The 24,736-nt window shown below is 42.5% G+C and overlaps 1 protein-coding gene across 7 annotated transcripts in view; it reads left to right on the top strand.

Moving 5' to 3' along the window:
• LOC139576528 (serine/threonine-protein phosphatase 2B catalytic subunit gamma isoform-like) overlaps positions 1-24,736 on the top strand; it is a 70,654-nt gene that overhangs the window by 19,339 nt on the left and 26,579 nt on the right. For all 7 annotated transcript variants that reach the window (XM_071402729.1, XM_071402735.1, XM_071402730.1 and 4 more), the window contains exon 3: positions 49-173. In XM_071402729.1, coding sequence (XP_071258830.1) covers positions 49-173 — 125 coding nt within the window. The remainder of the gene's footprint in view (positions 1-48; positions 174-24,736) is intronic.

The following is a 24,736-nucleotide window of genomic DNA, read 5'->3' as shown; positions in this document are numbered from 1 at the left end:
AATAACCTATTGTTTCCTTCCCTAACAGTGTTGTTTGTTTGTCCTTAGTGTGTGGAGATGTCCACGGCCAGTTCTTTGACCTAATGAAGCTGTTTGAAGTGGGAGGCTCGCCCAGCAACACACGTTATCTGTTCCTGGGAGACTACGTAGACCGAGGCTACTTCAGTATTGAGGTGATTATACCCTACTGACCCAATTCCCCCTCTCCTTGAGTCTGCCAATGAAAAAGGAGAATCTGAATTGGGGTGAAGGGGGAGGAGTGAATAAAAAGTTGGATCAGGTTTGGCGACTGCTTGGTTAGTCTATTCCAGAGCACTCAAAAGGAGAGGATAAATATGATTGGCCTTATTTAGATTCTGCTACAGGAGGAAATTCCCTGTGTTGTGTTTGAAGGCGAGCAGAGCGGCAGAGGTACACTACCGTTCAAAAGTTTGGGGTCACTTAGAAATGTCCTTGTTTTGGAAGAAAAGCAAAAAAAAATTGTCCATTTAAAATAACATCAAATTGATCAGAAATACAGTAGACATTGTTGATGTTGTAAATGACTATTGTAGCTGGAAACGACAGATTTTTTATGGAATATCTACATAGGCGTACAGAGGGCCATTATCAGCAACCATCACTCCTGTGTTCCAATGGCACGTTGTGTTAGCTAATCCAAGTTTATCATTTTAAAAGCCTAATTGATCATTAGAAAACACGTTTGCAATTATGTTAGCACAGCTGAAAACTGTGGTTGTGATTAAAGAAACAATAAAACTGCCCTTCTTTAGACTAGTTGAGTATCTGGAGCATCAGCATTTGTGGGTTCGATTATAGGCTCAAAATGGCCTGAAACAAAGACTTTCTTCTGAAACTCGTCAGTCAATTCTTGTTCTGAGAAATGAAGGCTATTCCATGTGAGAAATTGCCAAGAAACTGAAGATCTGCTACAATGCTGTGTACTACTCCCTTCACAGAACAGGAGACAGAACGCGTCTCCTTCCTGAGCGGTATGACGGCTGCATGGTCCCATGGTGTTTATACTTGCGTACTATTGTTTGTACAGATGAACGTGGTACCTTCAGGCATTTGGAAATTGCTCCCAAGGATGAACCAGACTTGTGGAGGTCTACAATTTATTTTTCTGGGGTCTTGGCTGATTTCTTTCGATTTTCCCACAATGTCAAGCAAAGAGGCACTGAGTTTGAAGGTAGGTCTTGAAATACATCCACAGGTACACCTCCAACTGACTCAAATGATGTCAATTAGCCTATCAGAAGCTTCTAAATCCATGACATCATTTTCTGGAATTTTCCAAGCTGTTTAAAGGCACAGTCAACTTAGTATATATAAACTTCTGACCCACTGGAATTGTGATACAGGGAATTATAAGTGAAATAATCTGTCTGTAAACAATTTTTGGAAATATGACTTGTCATGCACAAAGAAGATGTCTTAACCGACTTGCCAAAACTATAGTTTGTTAACAAGAAATTTGTGGAGTGGTTTAAAAATTAGTTTTAATGACTCCAACCTAAGTGTATGTAAACTTCCGACTTCAACTGTATAACAAGGTGATGTGTGTCTGGCCCTGCTGGACTAGTGTGCCATGTTTAATTTAGACATCTCTCGCTCTCTGTATTTACCTCTCAAGCCCATTGAGGGACACCCACTCTGCGGTGCTCTCACGTGTTATTATGTCATGTCTGAACGTGGCTCAGGGTCAAGTTTGCTAAGTCTTTTGTTACATCACATAGTCAAAACCTTAATAATAGCTGCCATTTTGGGTCATGGTCATACGTTTGTTGCTCTTCTCAAGGCAGAGCACGTGAATTGGGGTCAGTGTCCTCTAGTTAGTTAGCTTGATTAATCTGGGTAAACTGGGTGTGTAGACCACAGAAATGGCCTACAGTGCCTTAAGTATTCACACCCATTGACATTTTGTTGTTAAAGTGGGATTAAAATGGATTTAATAGTTTTTTTTTTTGTCAACGATTACACCAAATACTCATTTGAAACTGGAAGAAAAATTATAACGTTTGTAATATATATATATATAAAAACACACTATCATGCTTACCAGACCGCTCGCTCGCGCGCGTGTGTCCACCATCGAGCGCATGTTGATTTTGTCCACCCACACCAGGCGCGATCAGGACACACAGGTTGAAATATCAAAACGAACTCTGATCCAACTATATTAATTTGGGGACAGGTCGAAAAGCATTAAACATTTATAGCAATTTAGCTAGCTAGCTTGCTGTTAGATAATTTGTCCTGGGATATAAACATTGGGTTGTTATTTTACCTGAAAGGAACAAGGTCCTCTACTCGGACAATTAATCCACAGATAAAAGGGTAAACAGAGTTCATTTCTAGTAATCTCTCCTCCTTCAGGCTGTTTCTTCTTTGGACTTTATATGGCAGTTGACAACCAACATTAAGGTGCACTACTAACTGGACTGGAGTGTGGACCTCAGTTCATCTTTCAATCACCCACGTGGGTATATGCTTCTACAAACCAATGAGGAGGTGGGACTTGCAGCGGTTCTTGCTTCACAAATATAACCAAGTTCTATTTTAGTGCCTGGCTACGCAGACGCTTGTTCACGTGCGCGAGCAGTGTGGGTGCAATGATTGATTAACATTTATTTGTACATTTAGTCAATCAGTACATCTTAGAATCACCTTTGGCAGTGATTTACAGCTGTGAGTCTTTCTGGGTAAGTCTCTAAGAGCTTTGCACACCTGGATTGTACAATATTTGTAATTTAAAAAAGAAAATATTCTTCAAGCTCTGTCAAGTTGGTTGTTGATCATTACTAGACAGCCATTTTGTATTTGTATTTATTTATTATGGATCCCCATACTCTTCCTGGGGTCCAGCAATATTAAGGCAGTTAAATACAATAAAAAAAACATTACATTACATTTCACAATAGATTAGGTGTGTGCCCTCAGGCCACTACCCTTCTACCACATATCTACAACACATAATCTATGCTGTTGTGTGCCTGTGTGTCTCTCTACACAGTCCCTATTTCATTTTTACATTTTTATTTTATTTAACTTGGTAAGTCAGTTAAGAACCAATTCTTATTTATAATGACGGCCTAACTCTAACCCGGATGACGTTTGGCCAATTGTGCACCGCCCTATGGGAATCCCAATCACGGCCGGTTGTGATACATCCTGGAATTGAACCAGGGTCTGTGGTGAGGCCTCTAGCACTGAGATGCAGTGCCTTAAAATGCTGCACCACTCGGGAGCCTTACTGTTCGATAAGGTGTATTTTTAGTTGTTGTTGCTGTGTTTACTGCTTCCATGAGTTACTTGATGTGGAATAGAGTTCCATGTAGTCGTGGCTCTATGTAGTACTGTGCACCTCTCATATTCTGTTCTGGTCTTCGGAACTGTGAGGAGACCTCTGGTGGCATGTCTTGTGAGGTATGCATGGGTGGCTGAGCTGTGTGCTAGTAGTTTAAACAGACAGCTCGGTGCGTTCAACATGGCAATACCTCTCACAAATACAAGTAGTGATGAAGTCAGTCTCTCCTCTACTTTGAGCCAGGAGATATTGACATTAATAATATCAATGTTAGCTCTCTGTGTACATTAAAAGGCCAGCCATGATGCCCTGTTCTGGGGCAATTGTTATTTTCCTAAGTCCCTCTTTATGGCACCTGACCACACGACTGGACATTAGTCCAGATGCGACAGAACAACGGCCTGTAGGACCTGTCTTGTTGATAGTGTTATAAAGGTAGAGCAGCATTTTATTATGGACTGACCTCTCCCCATCTTAGCTAATGTTGCATCAATATGTTTTGTCCATGACAGTTTAAAATCCAGGGTTACTCCAAGCAGTTTAGTATCCTCAACTTGCTAAATTTCCACATTATTCGTTAAAAGATTTAGATGAGGTTTAGGGTTTAGTGAATGATTTGTCCCAAATACAATGCTTTTCATTTATGAAATGTTTAGGACAAACTTATTTCTTGCCACCCATTCTGAAACTGACTGCAGCTCGTTCTTAACTGTTGCAATGATTTCACATGCTGTGGCAGCTGACATGTTGAGTCATCATCATACATGGACACACGTGCTTTAATCCGAGCAAGGTCATTAGTAAAGATGGAAAATATTAAGGGGCCTAGACAGCTGCCCTAGGGAATACCTGGCTCTACCTGGATTGTGTTGGAGAGGCTTCCATTAAAGAACACCTTATGTGTTCTGTTCAGACGGGCCAATAAAGCCAATAAGTTTTTCCAGCAGCAAATTATGATCAATGATGTCAAAAAATGCATTGAAGTCTAATAAAAAAGCTCCCACAATTTTTGTATCATACCTTACCTTGACTGTAAGGTATACCTTTATCATACCTTACCTTGATTGGGGGAGGTCTGCAGAGATTGTTGTACGTCTGGGAAGTTCTTCCATCTCCACAGATGAGCTCTGTCAGTGACTATCGGGTTCTTGGTCACCTCCCTGACCAAGGTCCTTCTCCCCCGATTGCTCAGTTTGGCCAGGCGGCTAGCTCTAGGAAGAGTCTTGGTTGTTCCAAACTTCTTCCATTTAAGAATGATGGATGACACTGTTCTTGGGGACCTTCAATGCTGCAGAAATGTTTTGGTACAATTCCCCAGATCTGTGCCTCGACACAATCCTGTCTCTGAGCTCTACTGACAATTCCTTCGGCCTCAAGGCTTGTTTTTGTGCTGATAGGCACTGTCAACTGCGGGACCTTATATAGACGTGTGTGTGCGTTTCCAAATCTTGTCCAATCAATTGAATTTACCACAGGTGGACTCCAAGTTGTAGAAGCATCTCAAGGATGATCAATGGAAACCGGGTGCATCTGAGATCAATTTTGAGTCTCATAGCAAAGGGTCTGAATACTTATGTAAATAAGATATTTCTGTTTTTTAAATTTGTAATACATTTGCAAAAATGTCTAAACCTGTTTTTGCTTTGTCATAATGGGGTATTGTGTGTAGATTGAGAAATTTGTATTTTAATACATTTTAGAACAAGGCTATAACGTAACAAAATGTGTAAAAAGTCAAGGGGTCTGAATACTTTCTGAATGCATTGTATGTGTGGGGTACAGAGATGTTTTAACATTAAATCATTTTAAACACTATCTTATTATGTCATTTATAGACCATTTAACTTATGTGACTTGTTATGCAAATGTTTACTCCTGAACTTATTTAGGCTTGCCATAACAAAGGGGTTGACTCAAGACATTACATCCTTAAAAAAATGCAATTTGTAAAAACATAATTCCACTTTGACATTATGGGTTTGTGTGTGTGTGTGTGTGTGTGTGTAGGCAGGCCAGTGATCCATTTTAAATTAAAGCTGTAACACAACAAAATATGGAAAAAGTCAAGGGGTGTGAATACTTTCTGATGGCACTGTAGATTATATTTCTATGGTATAGACCAGGGGTTCTCAAACGTTTTCACTCAGGTCCCCTCCTGCGAGCGCCACGTCTATTTCTATGGGCACGAACACTGTTGATTACACAAACTGTTCACACCCCTCTTGTTGATGGAGAAAATGTTGCAGTTTTAAAGCAAATTAAATTGAAATTCTATACATTTTGCCATGTCTGTGTATTCATGTGATGTTTAAGCGACTCAAACATTATTACAACATCTATGGACTAAAGAAACGTTAGCTGACATGGGCTAGTCTGGACATTTCTGACAAGTTATAAATAGCTCTACGGTATGCAATGACTGACATGACGAGAAAAACGATGCACTACCCAATTTCAAATTGCACTTTGTATTCTGCTATTACAACCTTCAAGAGTAAGTTGAAAGCCAGACTGAGTTCTTAGCCCCACTGTTTGGGAACCACTGCAGACCTGCCAACATGCACGCATTTTGCGTAACAACTACACGATTCTCTGTCGATGTACGAGATCCGAGTTAAAAGTACGCATAAATGAATAGGGCCTGATTTTGATTTTTTATTATTTTTATATACATTACATTTTAATCAAAAGGAAATCCACTGAGTAAGTCTAACATCCCGATTCTCAAGCTGTAACACACAGACATGTACGGAGTTTGTCACTAAGCTAAGGACTCTGGGACCAAACACCTCCCTCTGCAACTGGATCCTGGACTTCCTGATGGGCCGCCCCCAGGGGGTAAGAGTAGGCAACAATATGTCTGCCACGCTGATCCTTAACACTGGGGCCCCTCAGGGGTGTGTACTTAGTCCCTTCCTGTATTCCCTGTTCACCCACTGCTGCGTGACCAAACACGACTCCAACCCTATCATTAAGTTTGCTGACGACACAACAATGGTAGGCATGATCACCGACAACGATGAGACAGCCTATAGGGAGGAGGTGAGAGAACTGGCAGTGTGGTGCCAGGACAACAACCTCTCCCTCAATGTGAGCAAGACAAATGAGCTGATCGTGGACTACAGGAAAAGGCGGGCTGAACAGGCCCCCATTAACATCGACGGGGCTGTAGTGGAGCAGGTCGAGAGTTGGTCTGTGGTCCAAACATACCAAGACAGTCGTGAAGAGGGCACGACAAAACCTTTTCTCCCTCAGGAGACTGAAAATATGGGTCCCCAGATCCTCAAAAGATTCTACAGCTGCACCATCGAGAGCATCCTGACTGGTTGCATCACCGCCTGGTTTGGCAACTGCTCAGCACCCGACCGTGAGGTGCTACAGAGGGTAGTGCGAATGGCCCAGTACATCACTGGGACCAAGCTTCCTGCCATCCAGGACCTATACGCTAGGCGGTGTCAGAGGAAAGCCCATAAAATTGTCAGAGACTCCAGCCACACGAGTAATAGACTGTTTTCTCTGCTACTGCACGGCAAGGAGTACCGGAGCGCCAAGTCTAGAACCAAAAGGCTCCTCAACAGCTTCTACCCCCAAGCCATTAGACTGCTGAACAGGTCATGAAAATTGCCACTGGACAATTTACATTGACACCCCCCTCGCTCTTGTACACTGCTGCTACTCGTTGTTTGTTTGTTACCTATGCGTAGTCACTTCGCCCCTCACCTACATGTACAGATTACCTCAACTAGCCTGTACCCCTGCACACTGACTCGGTACCGGTGCCCCCTGTATATAGCTTTGTTATTGTTAGTCTTATTGTGTTACTTTTTATTATAACTTTTTATTTTAGCCTACTTGGTAAATATTTTCTACTTCTTGAACTGCACTGTTGGTACAGGGCTTGTAAGTAAGCATTTCACGGTAAAGTCTACTCTTGTTGTATTCGGTGCATGTGGCAAATAAAGTTTGATTTGTGTTAACGTATATGGAGATTAATATATCATTATTCGGCGTAGCTACCCCGTGTCTCCTGTTTGTTGTGATGCCTAGTTTGCCGACTGTCAGCTGTACGTAAACACGTGGACAAATCCCTTTTCAACCCCGTATGTTGTGGAAAGGTAAACACTAATTGTTTCAAGTTAACGTTATCGAACGTAAGATGGACATTCAGTGGGCTCTAAATTGCCAGCAGTTCACTTGCATTTGCTCGTGAAAGAAATGAAATCCAAATACGAAAAATAACTGGTGTGATATTCATTTTAATTCTGTGTCCCATTAGTTGTATTTTCCACGTAACATTACGAGGATCGATAGACTGTAACTGTAATTATGATCCATGTCACAAAAAGCATTACAAAAGTATAATCAAAAATAAATATAAACATCTTGGCTTTAAATGGAGTCGGGAGTTTCGAAGACTGCGCTGTAAGGAATGAATGAATGAGTGTCCGGTATTAGCTATAGAGGCAATGCTTCTAAAATGCCTTTGCACTTGTTTTTGAGATGTTATCAATTTCCGAAAATCTGAAATGTATGCGCTGCAAAGAAATACAATAGGCACCTTTACATCGGCTGAAACACCGGACTGTTCTAGCGAACAGTGTTCAGAGTTCAGATTCCCTTTGCGGTAGCCTACTTAAGCTTTGTGTTGCCAGTTTGTGATCTGCGGGGGTAAAGAACCCCAATTCAGCGAGTGTTACATCTCCTATTTCCCCGCCCGTGTCTGGTACTCTAAAAAGTTGGACAGGGTTGGCAGGTCTGCCACTGTTTTTTTATTTTTGTGTTTGCTTCTAAGTAGGGTTCAATGGTTGTGTGTCTGTCTGTGTGCGAGGAGACTGGCTGTGCGTGCATTAAAAGAGAGTTTCATATAGCTAAGTCTGAGGCCCTTGGCTGCCTCTCACTGAACCAGCTGTCTTTGTATAATCAGGCCTCCACCTCCGTGACAGACACACAGACTATCCACTCAAGCCTGCCTGTGTGTCTGGAATCTAGTGCATCAGTGGTGAGAGAGCAAGATAGTGGTGGGTTTTGACCCTAATGAGCTTTAGCACTTCTTAGACAGCCCTGCTGACCACTACAGGACCATTTAGGCTCTGGTCAAAAGTAGTGCACTATATATGGCATCCATGTTGAGTGTAACGCATTACAGTAATCAGATTACTTTAAAACAGTAATATAACGTGTCACTTTTTAAAATTGGATAATATAATTAGTTACTTTTTCAATTTCAGAATCATATCTCTGCCAGTGTGTTATATACCCTCAGTGGCCAGTTTTAGGTACACTCATCTAGTACTAGGTTGAACCCCCCCCTTTGCCTCTGGAACAACCTGAATTATTCTGTGGATTTAAAGTTGGTATCAAGGGACCTAACGTGTGCCAGGAAAACATTACACCACCGCCACCAGCCTGTACCTGTACCAATCATGCTGCTTACACCAAATCCTGACTCTGCCATCAGCATGACACAACCAAAGCCGGGACTCGACGGACCAGGCAATGTTTTTCCACTCCTCAATTGTCCAGTGTTGGTGATCGCGTGCCCACTGGAGCCGCTTCTTGTTTTTAGCTTATAGAAATGGAACACTGTGTGGTCTCCTGCTGCAATAGCCAATCTGTTACAAGGGCTGACGAGTTGTGCATTCCGAGATGCCGTTCTGCACACCACTGTTGTACTGTGCCGTTACTTGTCCATTTGTGGACATTTGTGTTAGCTTCTCCTTCATCCTCTCATCATCGAGCTGTTTTCGGCCACAGGACTGCCGCTGACTGGATTTTTCTTGTTTGTCGCACCATTGTCGCATAATACTCCATAATGACAAAGCGAAAACATGTTTATAGAAATTTTGGACAATTTACATAAGTATTCAGACCCTTTTGCTTTGAGACTCGAAATTGAGCCTAGGTGCATCCTGTTTCCATTGACCATCCTTGATGTTCCTACAACTTGATTGGCGTCAACCTGTGGTAAATTCAATTGTTTGGACAGGATTTGTTAAGGCACACACCTGTCTATATAAGGTCCCACAGTTGACAGAGCAAAAACCAAGCCATGAGGTTGAAGGAATTGTCTCTAGGGCTCCGAGACAGGATTGTGTCGAGGCACAGATCTGGGGGAGAGTACCAAAAACTGTCTGCAGCATTGAAGGTCCCCAAGAACAGAGTGGCCTCCATCCTTCTTAAATAGAAGAAGTTTGGAACCACCAAGACTCTTCCTAGAGCTGGCCGCCCGGTCAACTGAGGAATCGGGGGAGAAGGGCCTAAATTCAGAGAGGTGACCAAGAACCCTATGATCACTCTGACAGAGCTCCAGAGTTCCTCTGGAGATGGGAGAACCTTCCAGAAGGGATAACCATCTCTGCAGCCCTCCACCAATCAGGTATTTATGGTAGAGTGGCTGACGGAAGCCAATCCTCAGTAAAAGGCACATGAAAGCCCGCTTGGAGTTCGCCAAAAGGCACCTCAAGGCTCTGACCATGAGAAACAAGATTCTGGTCTGATGAAACCAAGCTTGAACTCTTTGGCTTGAATGTCAAGCGTCATGTCTGGAAGAAACCTGGCACCATCCCTACGTAGAAGCGTGGTGGTGACGGCATCATGCCGTGAGGATGTTTTTCAGCAGCAAGGACTGGGTGTTTAGTCAGGATCGAAGCAAAGATGAACGGAGCAAAGTACAGAGATCCTTGATGAAAACCTGCTCCAGGACGTCAGACTGGGGTGAAGGTTCACCTTCCAACAGGACAACAACCCTAAGCACACAGCCAAGACAACGCAGGAGTGGCTTCGGGACAAGTCTCTGAATGTCCTTGAGTGGCCCAGCCAGAGCCCAATCAAGCATCTCTGGAGAGACCTGAAAGTAGCAGCGACGCTCCCCATCCAACCTGACAGAGCTTGAGAGGATCTGCAGAGAAGAATGGAAGAACCTCCCCAAATACAGGTGTGCCAAGTTTGTAGCGTCATACCCCAAACGTCTCAAGGCTGTAATCGCTGCCAACGGTGCTTCAACAAAGTACTGAGTAAAGGGTCTGAATACTTATGTAAATGCCATATTTGTCTTATTTTTTTTTATTAATTAACAAACATTTCTATAAACCTGTTTTTGCTTTGTTATTATGTGGTATTGTGTGTAGATTAATGAGGGGGGGAAAACAATTTAAGCAATTTTAGAATAAGGCTGTAACATAACCGAATGTGGAAAAAGTCAAGGGGTCTGAATACTTTCCGAAGGCACTGTATATACAAAGCTCATGTCTTTCAAGCAACTTTTTTCAAATAATCTTTCGTCTCATCATGCAGCCTTACAATGTATTAAAAATCAAAACATATAGCCCAATTTCTGGAGAACAACTAAAGTTACATTAATAACTCTAAATTAAGCATATAGGAGTACATTTTTATTTGTTAGCCGCTCAACACAGAATCGCCGCATGTGCGTACTCCCTCATCGTTTGGAGAAAAATATATATTTAAAATTGTTTAATTGTATTCATACTATAATGCCACAGATTATAAGCAAATATTGTATGCTAAAGCAACTGGTGTAGCCCACAGTCATTTGGCATAGCCACATCAGGACCTAACATAAGGACAGCTCATAGTATGCTATTCTTTTCTCCTGAAATAGACTACATTTTTTTTCATATCATGTTTCTTTAGACTTGTCTAAAATAAATAATGGATTGTTTGTGAAGGTGTAGGCTATATTACATGGATTTATTTGACTTTTTAAAATGGCTTGTGGGCTATTTGTGGAAGCCAGGAGATGCTAAATGTGTTTGTTAATTAACGGTCAATTACCGTGATACTGACCGTTATTTGCTTGACAATCACCAGCAGACGAAATTTCATGACCGCCACAGCCCTAGTCTGGAGTCCTGCGTACATTTTCTAAACAACAACAACAAAATGATCTGATTGGCTCTATTTTAAAAATATAATTTCTTTGTAGAATAACTGCGATTCCATGCTTTCCTCAAGTTGAAAAATATATTATTTCAATTTTATTCAGTTATATTCGGTTATATTTTACTATAAGTAATATAACAATTAATAACTCATTAATCTGCACAGAAAGTAATTTTGTAACGTAGCACGTTACAAAGTAACGAGTAATGGGTAATATGCCGCTTTAGGAAACGAATTCCAGCACTATAGGGCATAGGGTGCCATTTAGGATGCATGCTCTTACAGCCCAAGCTTACTATTGAGTGCTGATTTTGACATGTTTTGCCGTGACAGATTTGGTTAATGTAGATCAGACCCATTTTTGTATCCCCATATAGCTTTTGTGGCCTCCTGAAATTGGGTCTGCTGAAACTAGAAAAAAACGAAAATGAGACGGCTGTTAGATTTTTTTTTAATGGGTTTTCTTTCTGCTGCTTTCCTGTGCTCTCTGAATGGTCATCATGGTAACTGCATGATTTAGCGTTTCTGTCAGTTTGAAATTAGAGTGTTAAACGAACATTTCTGTCCAGGAGCCGTTGTCATGTAAAGTGGATTAAAGCATTTTCATTATTACGTTGATAGAGGATTTAAATAATGGATTTTGCAGCCACTAATGAGAAGAGCAGAAACTGGTAGACTTGACCCCTAGAGTGGAAACCTGGATCCTCACAGCAGAGTAGTGTTGCACTGTATGCCGAAACGTCTTAACTGTTTCGATACTAGAACATGAAAAACAGTTTGGTACTAGAATTTTTGTTACTTTGATACTTATGTCAAATGTTTCACGTCGTCTACTAATTGAGAGAGGATCAAGTCTGTCTACCAGCGCAGCCAATGTTCCCTTTTTATAACGCAAGCACTAGGGTTGAATGGCGGGAACGCTGTAACTGAGATTTACCGGGATTTACTGCTCAAAACCACTAAATCGGGCTTCTCTACGGCCTCCGCATGATGAATCATCAATGCTCAGGGTGGGGACAGACAGCCCATCTCAGATTGGAGCGCAGTTCATAATGTGTAGATCGATCATCTCATCATGGTAACTTTTTTTCTTGTGGCAGGTAGGCCTACATTTGTTGCAGCATAGTCTATAATATAAAGATTGAATGTGTGTCTAATTTACCCATCTCCATCTGGCTTTTGGGGGTCACCTAATTTGTTTATTGTAAAGATTTTTTTTTAAAGCATTATTTTAAAACAGCTCATCACTCGAATATCGTTGCTTTAAACCAGTGCACACACAATCACTCTCTCGCAGTCTTGTGCTCTCATCAATTCCATTCAAATTGCATCAGAAATAGATAATTCTGTTCTAGTTGATATACTGTATAACCCTATATACAGATGTCCCAGCTTACCTCTTCCAGGTAATCCATTGTTAGCTAATTAATGATGGGTTATGCATAATAAGCTTCTAACTTAGAGCCTCTGTCTCTTGCACAATATGCATGCACATGTGCTCAACTGGCCTCTCCTTACACTCTCCTTAGCTCTTGAAGTCAAATCACATTTTATTGGGCACATACACATGGTTAGCAGATGTTATTACAAGTGTAGCTAAATGCTTATGCTTCTAGATCCGACAGTGCAGCAGTATCTAACAGGTAATATCTAACAAATAACACAACAAAACGAATACACACAATCTAGTAAAGGAATGGGATGAGAATATATAAGTATAAAATATATGGATGAGCAGTGACAGAGTGGCTAAGATGCAATAGACTATAAAGAATAGATAGTGAAGGATACAGTATACATTATATACATATGAGATGAGTAATGCGAGATATGTAAACATTCTTAAAGTGACTAGTGTTCCATTCATTAAAGTGCCCAATGTTATCAAGTCTGTAGATAAGCAGTCACCTCTGTGTGCTATCTGATGACCTTGAGATAGAAGCTGTTTTTCAATCTCTCTGTCCCAGCTTTGCTGCACCTGTACTGACCTCGCCTTCTGGATGGAAGCGGGGTGAACAGGCAGTGGCTCGGGTGGTTATTGTCCTTGACAATCTTTTTTGCTTTCCTGTGACATCGGGTGCTGTAGGTGTCACGGAGGGCAGGTGATGACAAGCCAAAAGGTTGAAGAGGCGCTGTTGCGCCGCCTTCACCACACGCTGTCTGAGAGCATGGACCATTTCAGTTTGTCGGTGATATGTACACCGAGGAACTTAAAACTTTCCACTTTCTCCACTGCTGTCCCGTCGATGTGGATAGGGTGTGTGCACCCTTTACTGTTTCCTGAAGTCCACGATCATCTCTTTTCTTTTGCTGACATTGAGTGAGCGGTTATTTTCCTGACACCACACTCCGAGGGCCCTCACCTCCTCCCTGTAGGCTGTCTCGTCGTTGGTGGTAATCAACAAGCCTACCACTGGTGTGTCGTCTGCGAACTTGATTATTTAGTTGGAGATGTGCATGGCCACTCAGTCGTGGGTGAACAAGGAGTACAGGAGGGGGCTGAGAACGCACCCTTGCGGGGCCCCAGTGTTGAGGATCAGCGGAGTGGAGATGTTGTTTCCTACCTTCACCACCTGGGGGCGGCCCGTCAGGAAGTCCAGGAGCCAATTGCAAAGGGCGGGGTTGAGACCCAGGGTCTCAAGCTTAATGATGAGCTTGGAGGGTGCTATGGTGTTGAATGCTGAGCTGTAGTCAATGAACAGCATTCTTACATAGGTATTCCTCTTTTCCAGATGGGATAGGACAGTGTGATGACGATTGCATTGTATGTGGACCTATTGGGGCGGTAAGCAAATTAAAATGGGTCTAGGGGGACCGGTAAGGTGGAGGTGATATGACCCTTGACTAGTCTCTCAAAGCACTTCATGATGACAGAAGTGAGTGCTATGTGGCGATAGTCATTTAGTTCAGTTACCTTAGCTTTTTTGGGAACAGGAACAATGGTGCCCATCTTGAAGCATGTGGGGACAGCAGACTGGGATAGAGATTGTTTGAATATGTCCGTGAACACACTAGCCAGCTGGTCTGCGCATGCTCTGAGGATGCGGCTAGGGATGCTGTCTGGGCTGGCAGCCTTGCAAGGGTTAAGACGTTTTAAATGTTTTACTCACATCGGCCACGGAGAAGGAGAGCCCACAGTCTTTGGTAGTGGGCCGCGTCGATGGCACTGTATTGTCCTCAAAGCGCGCAAAGAAGTTGTTTAATTTGTCTGGAAGCAAGACATTGATGTCCGCAACGGGGCTGGTTTTCCTTTTGAAATCTGTGATTGTCTGTAGACCCTCCTACATACGTCTCGTGCTTGAGCCGTTGAATTGCGACTGCACTTTGTCTTTATACTGACACTTGCTTGTTTGATTGCCTTACAGAGGGAATAACTACACTGTTTGTATTCGGCCATATTTCCAGTCGCCTTGCCATGACTAAATGCGGTAGTATGTGCTTTCAGTTTTGCGCGAATGCAGCCATCAATCCACAGTTTCTGGTTAGGGAAGGTTTTAATAGTCAGTGGGTACAGCATCTCCTATACACTACCTTACAAACTCGCTCACCGATTCAGCGTATACGTCAATGTTATTATCTGAGGCTACCCGGAACATATCCCAGTCCACGTGATCTAAGCAATCTTGAAGCGTGGAATCCGATTGGTCAGACCAGCGTTGGATAGACCTAAGCACAGACGCTTCCTGTTTTAGTTTCTGCCTTTAGGAGGGGAGCAGCAGGATGGAGTCATGGTCAGATTTGCCAAAAGGAGGGCGGGGGAGGGCATTGTATGCATCACGGAAGTTAGAGTAGCAATGGTCGAGCGTGTTACTTGCTCGGTAGAGCAATCGATATGCTGATAGAATTTAGGTAGCCTTGTTCTCAAATTAGCTTTGTTAAAATCCCCAGCTACAATAAATGCAGCCTCAGGATATATGGTTTCCAGTTTGCATAAAGTCCAGTGAAGTTCCTTGATGGCCGTCTTGGTTTCCGCTTGTGGGTGGATGTACGCGGCTGTGATAACCGAGGAGAGTTCTCTTGGCAGATAAGCATATGTCGGCATATGATTGAGTCGGCATATGATTGAGGAATTCTAGGTCAGGTGAACAAAAGGACTTGAGTTCCTGTATGGTGTTATAATTACACCATGACTCGTTAATCATGAAACATACACCCCCGCCCTTCTTACCAGAGAGATGTTTATTCCTGTCGGCGCGATGCACTGAAAATCCTTTTGGCTGTATGGACTCCAACAGCATGTCCTCAGCTAACCATGTTTCCATGACACGGAGTATGTTACAATCCCAGATATCTCTTTGGAAAGCCACTCTTGCCCTGATTTCGTTGACTTTGTTAACCAGGGACTGGACATTAGCGAGTAATATACTCGGAAGCCTCACTAGAAGACCGCTCCGGGACCCCCTCCTCCGGCGATGTTGTTTTGGGTCGGCCTCTGGAATCAGTTCAAATGCCTTGGGCGGTGCAGACAAAGGATCTGCTTTGGGAAAGTCGTGTTCTTGGTCCTAGTGCTGGTTGTGCTGTTACGTTGACGTCTCTCTGATATCCAATAGTTCTTCCCGGCTGTATGTAAAAACACTTAAGGTTTTCTTGGCTAACAATGTAAGGAATAATACATAAAAAAAAAAAAATACTGCACAGTTTCCTAAGGACTAGAAGCGAAGCTGCCATCTCTATTGGTGCCATCTTGTCATTAACATGAAGTCCCATGCAGGAAAAGCTAGACCTTGTTGGACATAATGTTTTAGCATTTCTTATACCAATAGACTCAGAGGTACGCAAGCTCGTTTGCTTTATGTTAAATACAGCAGCCACTAGAAATCACGGGTAGTTTGAAAGAGTGAACGCGTGATGGAGAAAGGCTATAGCAGTTATTATTTCAGACCCATAACCATTCAATCTTCGTGAGAAGGGAAAGACTTCTGCATCTGATTCTAGTCCTATAATATTTAAGGATGTCATTAGAATGATGATCAGGACAACAAAACATATTTCATTTAACTGTTGAAAGAGAGGAAGGAATGAAGCAACAATAGAGATCAAAAGAGCCTACTAGGCTAATAACATTAGGGGAAATATTATTTAAAAAATATTTTATTTTATTTAACTTGGTAAGTCAGTTAAGAACAAATTCTTATTTACAATGACAGCCAAACCCAGACAATGGTGGGCCAATTGGGAGTCCCATAGGGCGGTGCACAATCACGGCCGGTTGTGATACAGCCTGGAATTGAACCAGGGTCTGTTGTAGTGTTGCCTCTATCACTGAGATGCAGTGCCTTAGACCGGTGCGCCACTCGGTTACCCCATTATGAAAGGTGTCATCCTACTAATTATACAAATAGGCCCTTTTCAATCAAATTCGCACGCCTATACCTTTGTAGGCCATGTGCTGCACCAGAATCCCATGTTCTCTCTTTGTTTTAGAATGGTTTGAACAATGTGTGTAATTTCAGTCCATATAATGCAGTATAATACAGTTTACGCTCAAAATATTAGCCTACTACAGCTAGTATAATCCATTTACCCAAGAGAGTATACAGTCGTGGCCAAAAGTTTCGGAAATGACACATATTAATTTCCACAAAGTTTGATGCTTCAGTGTCTTTAGATATTTTTGTCAGATGTTACTATAGAATACTGAAGTAGAATTACAAGCATTTCATAAGTGTCAAAGGCTTTTATTGACAATTACATGAAGTTGATGCAAAGAGTCAATATTTGCAGTCTTGTCCCTTCTTTTTCAAGACCTCTGCAATCTGCCCTGGCATGCTGTCAATTAACTTCTGGGCCACATTCTGACTGATGGCAGCCCATTCTTGCATAATCAATGCTTGGAGTTTGTCAGAATTTGTGGGGTTTTGTTTGTCCACCCTCTTCTTGAGGTTTGATCACAAGTTCTCAATGGGATTAAGGTCTGGGTTTCCTGGCGATGGACCCAAAATATCAATGTTTTGTTCCCCGAGCCACTTAGTTATCACTTTTGCCTTATAACAAGGTGCTCCATCATGCTGGAGAAGGCATTGTTCGTCACCAAACTGTTCCTGGATGGTTGAGAGAAGTTGCTCTCGGAGGATGTGTTGGTACCATTCTTTATTCATGGCTGTATTCTTAGACAAAATTGTGAGTGAGCCCACTCCCTTGGCGGAGAAGCAACCCCACACATCAATGGTCTCAGGATGCTTTACTTTTGGCATGACACAGGACTGATGCTAGTGCTCACTTTGTCTTCTCCGGACAAGCTTTTTTCCGGATGCCCCAAACAATTGGAAAGGGGATTCATCAGAGAAAATGACTTTACCCCAGTCATCAGCAGTCCAATCCCTGTACCTTTTGCAGAATATCAGTCTGTCCCTGATGTTTTTCCTGGAGAGAAGTGGCTTCTTTGCTGCCCTTCTTGACACCAGGCCATCCTCCAAAAGTCTTCGCCTCACTTTGCGTGCAGATGCACTCACAGATGCACTTCCTGAGCAAGCTCTGTACTGGTGGTGCCCCGATCCCGCAGCTTAATCAACTTTGGGAGACGGTCCTGGCCCTTGCTGGACTTTCTTGGGCGCCCTGAAGCCTTCTTCACAACAATTGAACCGCTCTCCTTGAAGTTCTTGATGATCCGATAAATGGTTGATTTAGGTGCAATCTTACTGGCAGCAATATCCTTGCCTGTGAAGCCCTTTTTGTGCAAAGCAATGATGACAGTACATGTTTCCTTGCAGGTAACCGTGGTTGACAGAGGAAGAACAATGATTCCAAGCACCACCCTCCTTTTGAAGCTTCCAGTCTGTTATTCGAACTCAATCAGCACGACAGAGTGATCTCCAGCCTTGTCCTCGTCAACGCTCACACCTGTGTTAATGAGAGAATCACTGACATGATGTCAGCTGGTCCTTTTGTGGCAGGGCTGAAATACAGTGGAAATGTTTTTTGGGGATTCAGTTAATTTGCATGGCAAATAGGGACTTTGAAATTAATTGCAATTCATCTGATCACTCTTCATAACATTCTGGTGTATATGCAAATTGCCATCATACAAACTGAGGCAGCAGACTTTGTGAAAATTAATATTTGTGTCATTCTCAAAACTTTTGGCCACGAATGTATATCTAGCTACATCTATGGACTTTTATGTTATTCTGTTGTGTGTGTAATGTGCAGTAGCCTATATCATACACTACTGGTGAAAAGTTTTAAATACCTACTTACTCAAGGGTTTTTCTTTTCTTTTCTACATTGTCGAATAATAGTGAAGACATCAAAACTATGAAATAACACTCATGGAATCATGTAGTAACCGAAAAAGTGTTAAACAACATTCTTCAACATTCTTCAAATAGCCACCCTTTGCCTTGACAGCTTTGCACATGCTTGGCATTTTCTCAACCAGCTTCACCTGGAATGCGTTTCCAACAGTCTTGAAGGAGTTCCCACCAATGCTGAGCACTGCTTTTCCTTCACTTTGCGGTCCGACTCATCCTGAACCATCTCAATTTGGTTAAGGCTGGTGGATTGTGGAGGCCAGGTCATCTGATGCAGCACTCCATCATTCTCCTTCTGGGTAAAATAGCCCTTGCACAGCCTGGAGGTGTGTTGGCTCATTGTCCTGTAGAAAAACAAATGATAGTCCCACTAAGCCCAAACCAGATGGGATGGTGTATTGCTGCAGAATGCTGTGGTAGCCATGCTGGTTACGTGCACTTTGAATTCTAAATAAATCACAGACGGTGTCACCAGCAAAGCACCCCCACACCATAACACCACCACCTTCATGCTTTACAGTGGGAAATACACATGCAGAGATCATCCATTCACCCACACCGCGTCTCAGACAACGGCGGTTGGAACCAAAAGTCGCCAATTTGAACTCCAGACCTAAGGACAGATTTCCACCGGTCTAACATCCATTGCTCGTGTTTCTTGGCCCAAGCAAGTCTGTTATTATTATTGGTGTCCTTTAGTAGTGGTATCTTTGCAGCAATTCGACCATGAAGGCCTGATTCACACTGTCTCCTCTGAACAGTTGATGTTGAGATGTGTCTGTTACTTGAACTCAGTGAAGCATTTATTTGGGCTGCAATTTCTGAGGCTGGTAACTCCTAATGAACTGATCCTCTGCAGCAGAGGTAACTCTGGGTCGACCATTCCTGTGGTGGTCCTCATGAGAGCCCGTTTCATCATAGTGCTTGATGGTTATTGCAACTGCACTAGAAGAAAGTTCTTGAAATGTTCCGTATTGACTGACCTTCATGTCTTCAAGTAATGATGCACTGTTGTTTCTCTTTGCTTATTTGAGCTGTTCTTGCCATAATATGGACTTAGAACTATTTGGTAAAATAGCATCTTCTGTATACCCCCCCACCTTGTCACAGCACAACTGATTGGCTCAAATGCATTAAGAAGGAAAGAAAATACACAAATAAAATTTGAAGAAAGCACACCTGTTGAATTGAAATGCATTCCAGGTGACTACCTCATGAAGCTGGTTGAGAGAATGCCAAGCTGTCATCAAGGCAAAGGGTGGTTATTTGAAGAATCACAAATATAATATATATTTTGAATTGTTTAACACTTTTTTGGTTACTACGTAATTCCATATGTGTTATTTAATTGTTTTGATGTCTTCACTATTATTCTACGATGTAGAAAATAGTAAAAATAAAGAAAAACCCTTGAATGAGTAGGTATTATAAAACTTTTGACTGGTAATGTATATGTATTGGATAACGGCACAAACATTTGGGCTTGGGCTCATTAAATGTATTTTAATGTAGGGCTCATAAAACGTATTTATTGTATGGCTCATCAGGCTCTTAACATCAGGCTTGAATTTTCTATCAAAGCTCTAATCAAATCCAGACAAGCCTATTTATATGCTTTAGAATGACACTTCGGGTTTTGGCAGGAATAGAGGGTTACCCGGGAGAAAAGTGATTTTTATTGTCGGGACGGAACATTTGTAAAATACCGGGAAAATATTCAACCCTAGCGAGTGCACCGTGCCTGCTCCTCTTAGTCGTTCCTAGCTCTAGCCTGTCCTGATGAACCACTGCACTCACTGGGAGTCTGGGCTGATTCACATGCAACACTTATTCAAGTGTGTTAACTGCAGCATAATGTAACGCTGCATGTCTTTTCTTCTTTTTTTTAACGGAATTACTGTTCACACAAGCATATCCATTACAGGCTAGAACACTTAATGCAATAGGATGCAGGTAGCATCCAGCTTTGTAGGCTAACTTTCCTTGCTTGCATACAGCTGAAGCTAACATCAATTCACTATCCTAGTATCAGCAAAATATTGCTGATTTTAAAGCTGATTGTCACCAAAAACGTTATTCATTCACTTAGTCTCCCCCGCCTCGCGTCTCTACCTTTTCAAGATGATCTTTGTCCGAGCCTCGAACTGACTGCATGTGTGAATGAGACCGTGCACACTTTCATAAAATAAGAGATTGCTTCTTCTATGCAAATATTGTTGATCAGTATAATAAATAAGTCCCCAATGGAAAGGAAACGGATTGTGTTTCATCTATAGCCCATGAAATCAGCCAAAACGAGCTCAATAACTCAATCCATGTACTCCCACCTGTATTGTGAATAGGCCTAAGCTGGCCTACAGCTTGATTTACTGAGTTTATCATTAGAGATGTACTATTCAAATAAGTGATTACCATTATGTAGTCAGATTGGTAAACAACAAAGTCATATTGATTTTATTATTGTGTAATTGATTAATTAAGGCATACATAAAAATAAACATTTCAAATGTAATGATATTCAACTCAAAAGATCTGTCTGGCTCAAGCACCATTCTGTAACTTTGTCTAATAAGCCTGCTTTTTTTGTTTTTGAGTATTGTAATGGTATTGAGTATCGTGATACTAAACCTGGTATCGAATACAACATTCTGCAGAGTTTGACTGGTCCTCAGGGTGCAGAGCTGGGCTGGCTGAGTTATGACCTGTGGGTGTTGAATGGAAGAGTCGACGGGGCTATAGGGCTGAGGGGGGTTGAATGGGAGAGTCAACAGGGCCATAGGGCCTGGACGGCTAACTGGGCTAAGCATCGACCTGCTTTGTCTGTGGTTCTGGGGGGCTTTTGATGGGAGGCAGTAGGTGAAATGTCACAGATGAAAAGGGGTCGGTGAAAGAGCATAGGGAATGACAGGTGACTCCTGGGCCATTGATCAGCTATTCTAGATGAAATGTTCTCTTCCCCTCATAACCAGACTGGACTCACAGGAAATAGGTAGGCGAATGTCCATCCATGACTCCTCTGGAAGCACAATGGAGTTATGTGCCTGTAAAAATCAAGGCTCATTTCACTCACCCAAAAAGTTTTTGAAACGCTTATTGTGTAGTTAAGCCTGCGTTGTTTGGTGTTCACTTGATTTTCACTTTACTCCCGGGAAAACAGTGTAAGGCCCTATTAAAATCGATTTTATTTTGCCGACTTCGTTCTGTTTTTACCAAATTTCCAAAATCACATTTTAATAGAAAAACACCAAAAGTGGATGTTCAAGTCCACAACAATGCTTAAACCATCAGGAGACCACTTTTGAGGTCTGTGAAAAATCAGACTTTTTATTTTAGGTGTTAACCTTTAATGCAGCTGAGCACCAGCCAGAGACTGTTTGGTTAGCAGTGTTTCTGTAGCGCTTGTGATTGCAGAGTTTGCAAAACAAATGGCCACTGGATTGATGCAAATAATCATGATATCATTCTGCCAGGTAGGCATAGGCTACTTCGTAGTTATCATTTAATTGAAAATGTTTTTGGGAACCTTTACCAGAAGACGATTGTCATTAAATTTGCATCATCGCTATAGGCTACACAAAGTAGTAGACAAACAGACTGGGGTATTTATGTGCTGTTGCCTCTTCACAAAGTTGAAGTAAAATACAATGTATTTTGTTCATGTCTTATGATAAACTTGGGGAAATGTATGAATTAAAATTCTGTTTTAATGTCTTGATTCTGTCCACATTCTCTGCAACACAGATTTTGTAGGGCCCTAACAGTGGCAAGTGTTACTTAGTTGACTATCCTGGTTAAAATGACAAGAATGAAATGACTCCATGTGCTTTCTGTTACACATCAAATATCTGCTAGTATAATGACCGACTGTGCCTTAGTCTAGGGGTAAGGAGGAGGGTACTGCCAGTGCCTTGCCCTCCTAGAAGGACTGGCAAAGAGAAGCTCTCTTTGATGTGCTGCGTAAATTAAACCAGTGTGTTGACTAGGCCAGTAATGAGATCTACCATTGGACGTGGGCCAGAGTTGGACCACAGCATAACTCACTGGATTTATGGGTGGATGTGTCCCAAATGGCACCCTTTTCCCCTATGTAGTCCACTACTTTTCACCAGGACTCATAGGGCTCTGGTCAAAAGTAGTGCACTACATATGGAATAGAGAGACACATGGTGAGCTCTACACGTAATTGCCAGAATAATGGATACTTGAGTAAATAAAGGATACAAAGTATATTGAAAGCAGGTCCTTCCATACAGGTGTGGTTCCTGAGTTAATTAAGCAGTTAACATCCCATCATGCTTAGAGTCATTATTTTGGCTACCAGGCTATGCCCCCATCCACAGGGCATGAATGGTCACTGAATGGTTTGATGAGCGTGAAAACGATGTAAACCGTATGCCATGGCCGTCTGTCACCAGATCTCAACTCAATTAAACACATAGGCGATTCTGGAGCGGCGCCTGAGACATCATTTTCCATCAACCAAACACCAAATGATGGAATTTCTCATGGAAGAATGGTGTCGCACGGAGTTCAAGACACTTGTAGAATCTATGCCAAGGTGCATTGAAGCTGTTCTGACTCGTGGTGCCCCAACGCCCTGTTAAGGCACTTGTTGGTATGTTCTTTATTTTGGCAGTTACTTGTATCTGTACACCCAGATTGATTTTGATTTAGTGGAAATGGGCTCAGAAACCTGTGTTGTAGTTCCATATGAAGGCCAAGAATGGAAAGATTGACCTTATCCTTTTGTAGAAGGTAGGTAGCATTACCATTTCAGGCCAGACATTTGCTCGGTCTAAATTCAGGATGTGTGAGCCATCCATTTGATTCTCCTGTTGGCCCTCCTTTGCCTCACCGCCTCCTCATTCCTTTCTCCCTCTTTGATGCAGGAAAGTGCTCTAACCTATGGACCCCTCCCAGCCTCCAGCCACCCCCAGGCAGCACACTGCTGTCTCAGGCTGAAGTGAAGTATGTGTGTTTCGAGGTGAGGGAGGTAGCAGCCACTTGTGTCTGACACACAACGTGCTGTTCTGCTGCCTTTGTCTGCCTCCCCCGCTCAACGCACGCAGGCAGGGAGGGAGGGAGAGAGGGGGGGAGAGACTCATTAAATCGCCCTTCAGCCTAAGGCACTCCACTCAAAGCCCCTCACTCAGACTATAGGTCCTTTCACTGACTCTAAACTGCCCCTCTCCTCACCCTGGCTCCCTCCCTGGCCTGAACCTCTCCCCATGGTCAACCAGTCCCCTAGTCATTGTTAACCCATGTTTGACATGCCAAAGAATGACAAGGAGTTGGCATGATGATGACACAAACAATCCCAAGTCCCTACCTGCACTTCTCAGCTTTGTAACATCCCAGCCTTCCTAGAAACTCCGGAATTGTGGGTAGCGCAATGCCCACTTCTCTATTGTGTATTATTTGAATGGACACCTGCTGGCCTTGGTTGCCTTGGCATCCTGTTCTCAGGACTTAATGTAGGGCTCTGGTTGTGTTCCTGCCTGGCTGTATTTTAAAGTAGAGGATGAAGAGTGAGGGGGCTGAGATAGAGGGAGACTGAGAGTGGCAAGCCAAGTGGAGACTAATGAGTGCTGCTACCTTGTTTGTCTGTCGTCTGAGGCTGGAAAGTGGAAGGGGAAGCAATCTCATTTGGATTGTAAATGTAGCCCGCTTTTCATATTGTCGTCACACATTAAATACGGCCCGAACTCTATTTGGGTACTGCATCAAAGAGTGTCTGAGGATAAATTAATTTTGATTGAATCTGGTGTTTTTTTATCCTCTCCCATTGAGAGCCCTAAACGGGGAGAGAATGACTAGTCTGTTGTTGCTTTTCAGAGGAGACCTGGGCCCGTAGCCACAAATCAGCGCAAAAAAGGTCCTTGGAATCCTGTTAAAACCTGTTTTGACAAAAAAAATAAAAACATCTCAGAGTAGGTTTTAGGGTGATGCTAAGACACTGCCCAGACAAACTCTGAGCCAGGAGTAAAATCAACTCATAAAAGTGTATCTCAGATGGTAGTCACTGTAGTTTGAGGCAAAGGAAAGATTGTGATGATGCTCATTGGCATTGTTGCAAATTATGGGGAATAACCAATTGTGATGAGGCATCGCCAGCTGGGAACTCTATAGCACGCTTCAGACAACCACGGTAAATGTGACTACATCAAATTTTGCAATGGTTAAAGGTCCAATGCAGTTGTTTTTATCTCAATATCAAATCATTTTTGGGTAACAATTATGTACCTTACTGTGATTTGTTTTCAATTGAAATGGT

Source organism: Salvelinus alpinus, chromosome 5 (assembly GCF_045679555.1).
Source record: "Salvelinus alpinus chromosome 5, SLU_Salpinus.1, whole genome shotgun sequence".
Taxonomy (NCBI): domain Eukaryota; kingdom Metazoa; phylum Chordata; class Actinopteri; order Salmoniformes; family Salmonidae; genus Salvelinus; species Salvelinus alpinus.
The sequence above is the reverse complement of the archived record's forward strand: the minus strand, read 5'-3'. Positions and strand labels throughout refer to the sequence as shown.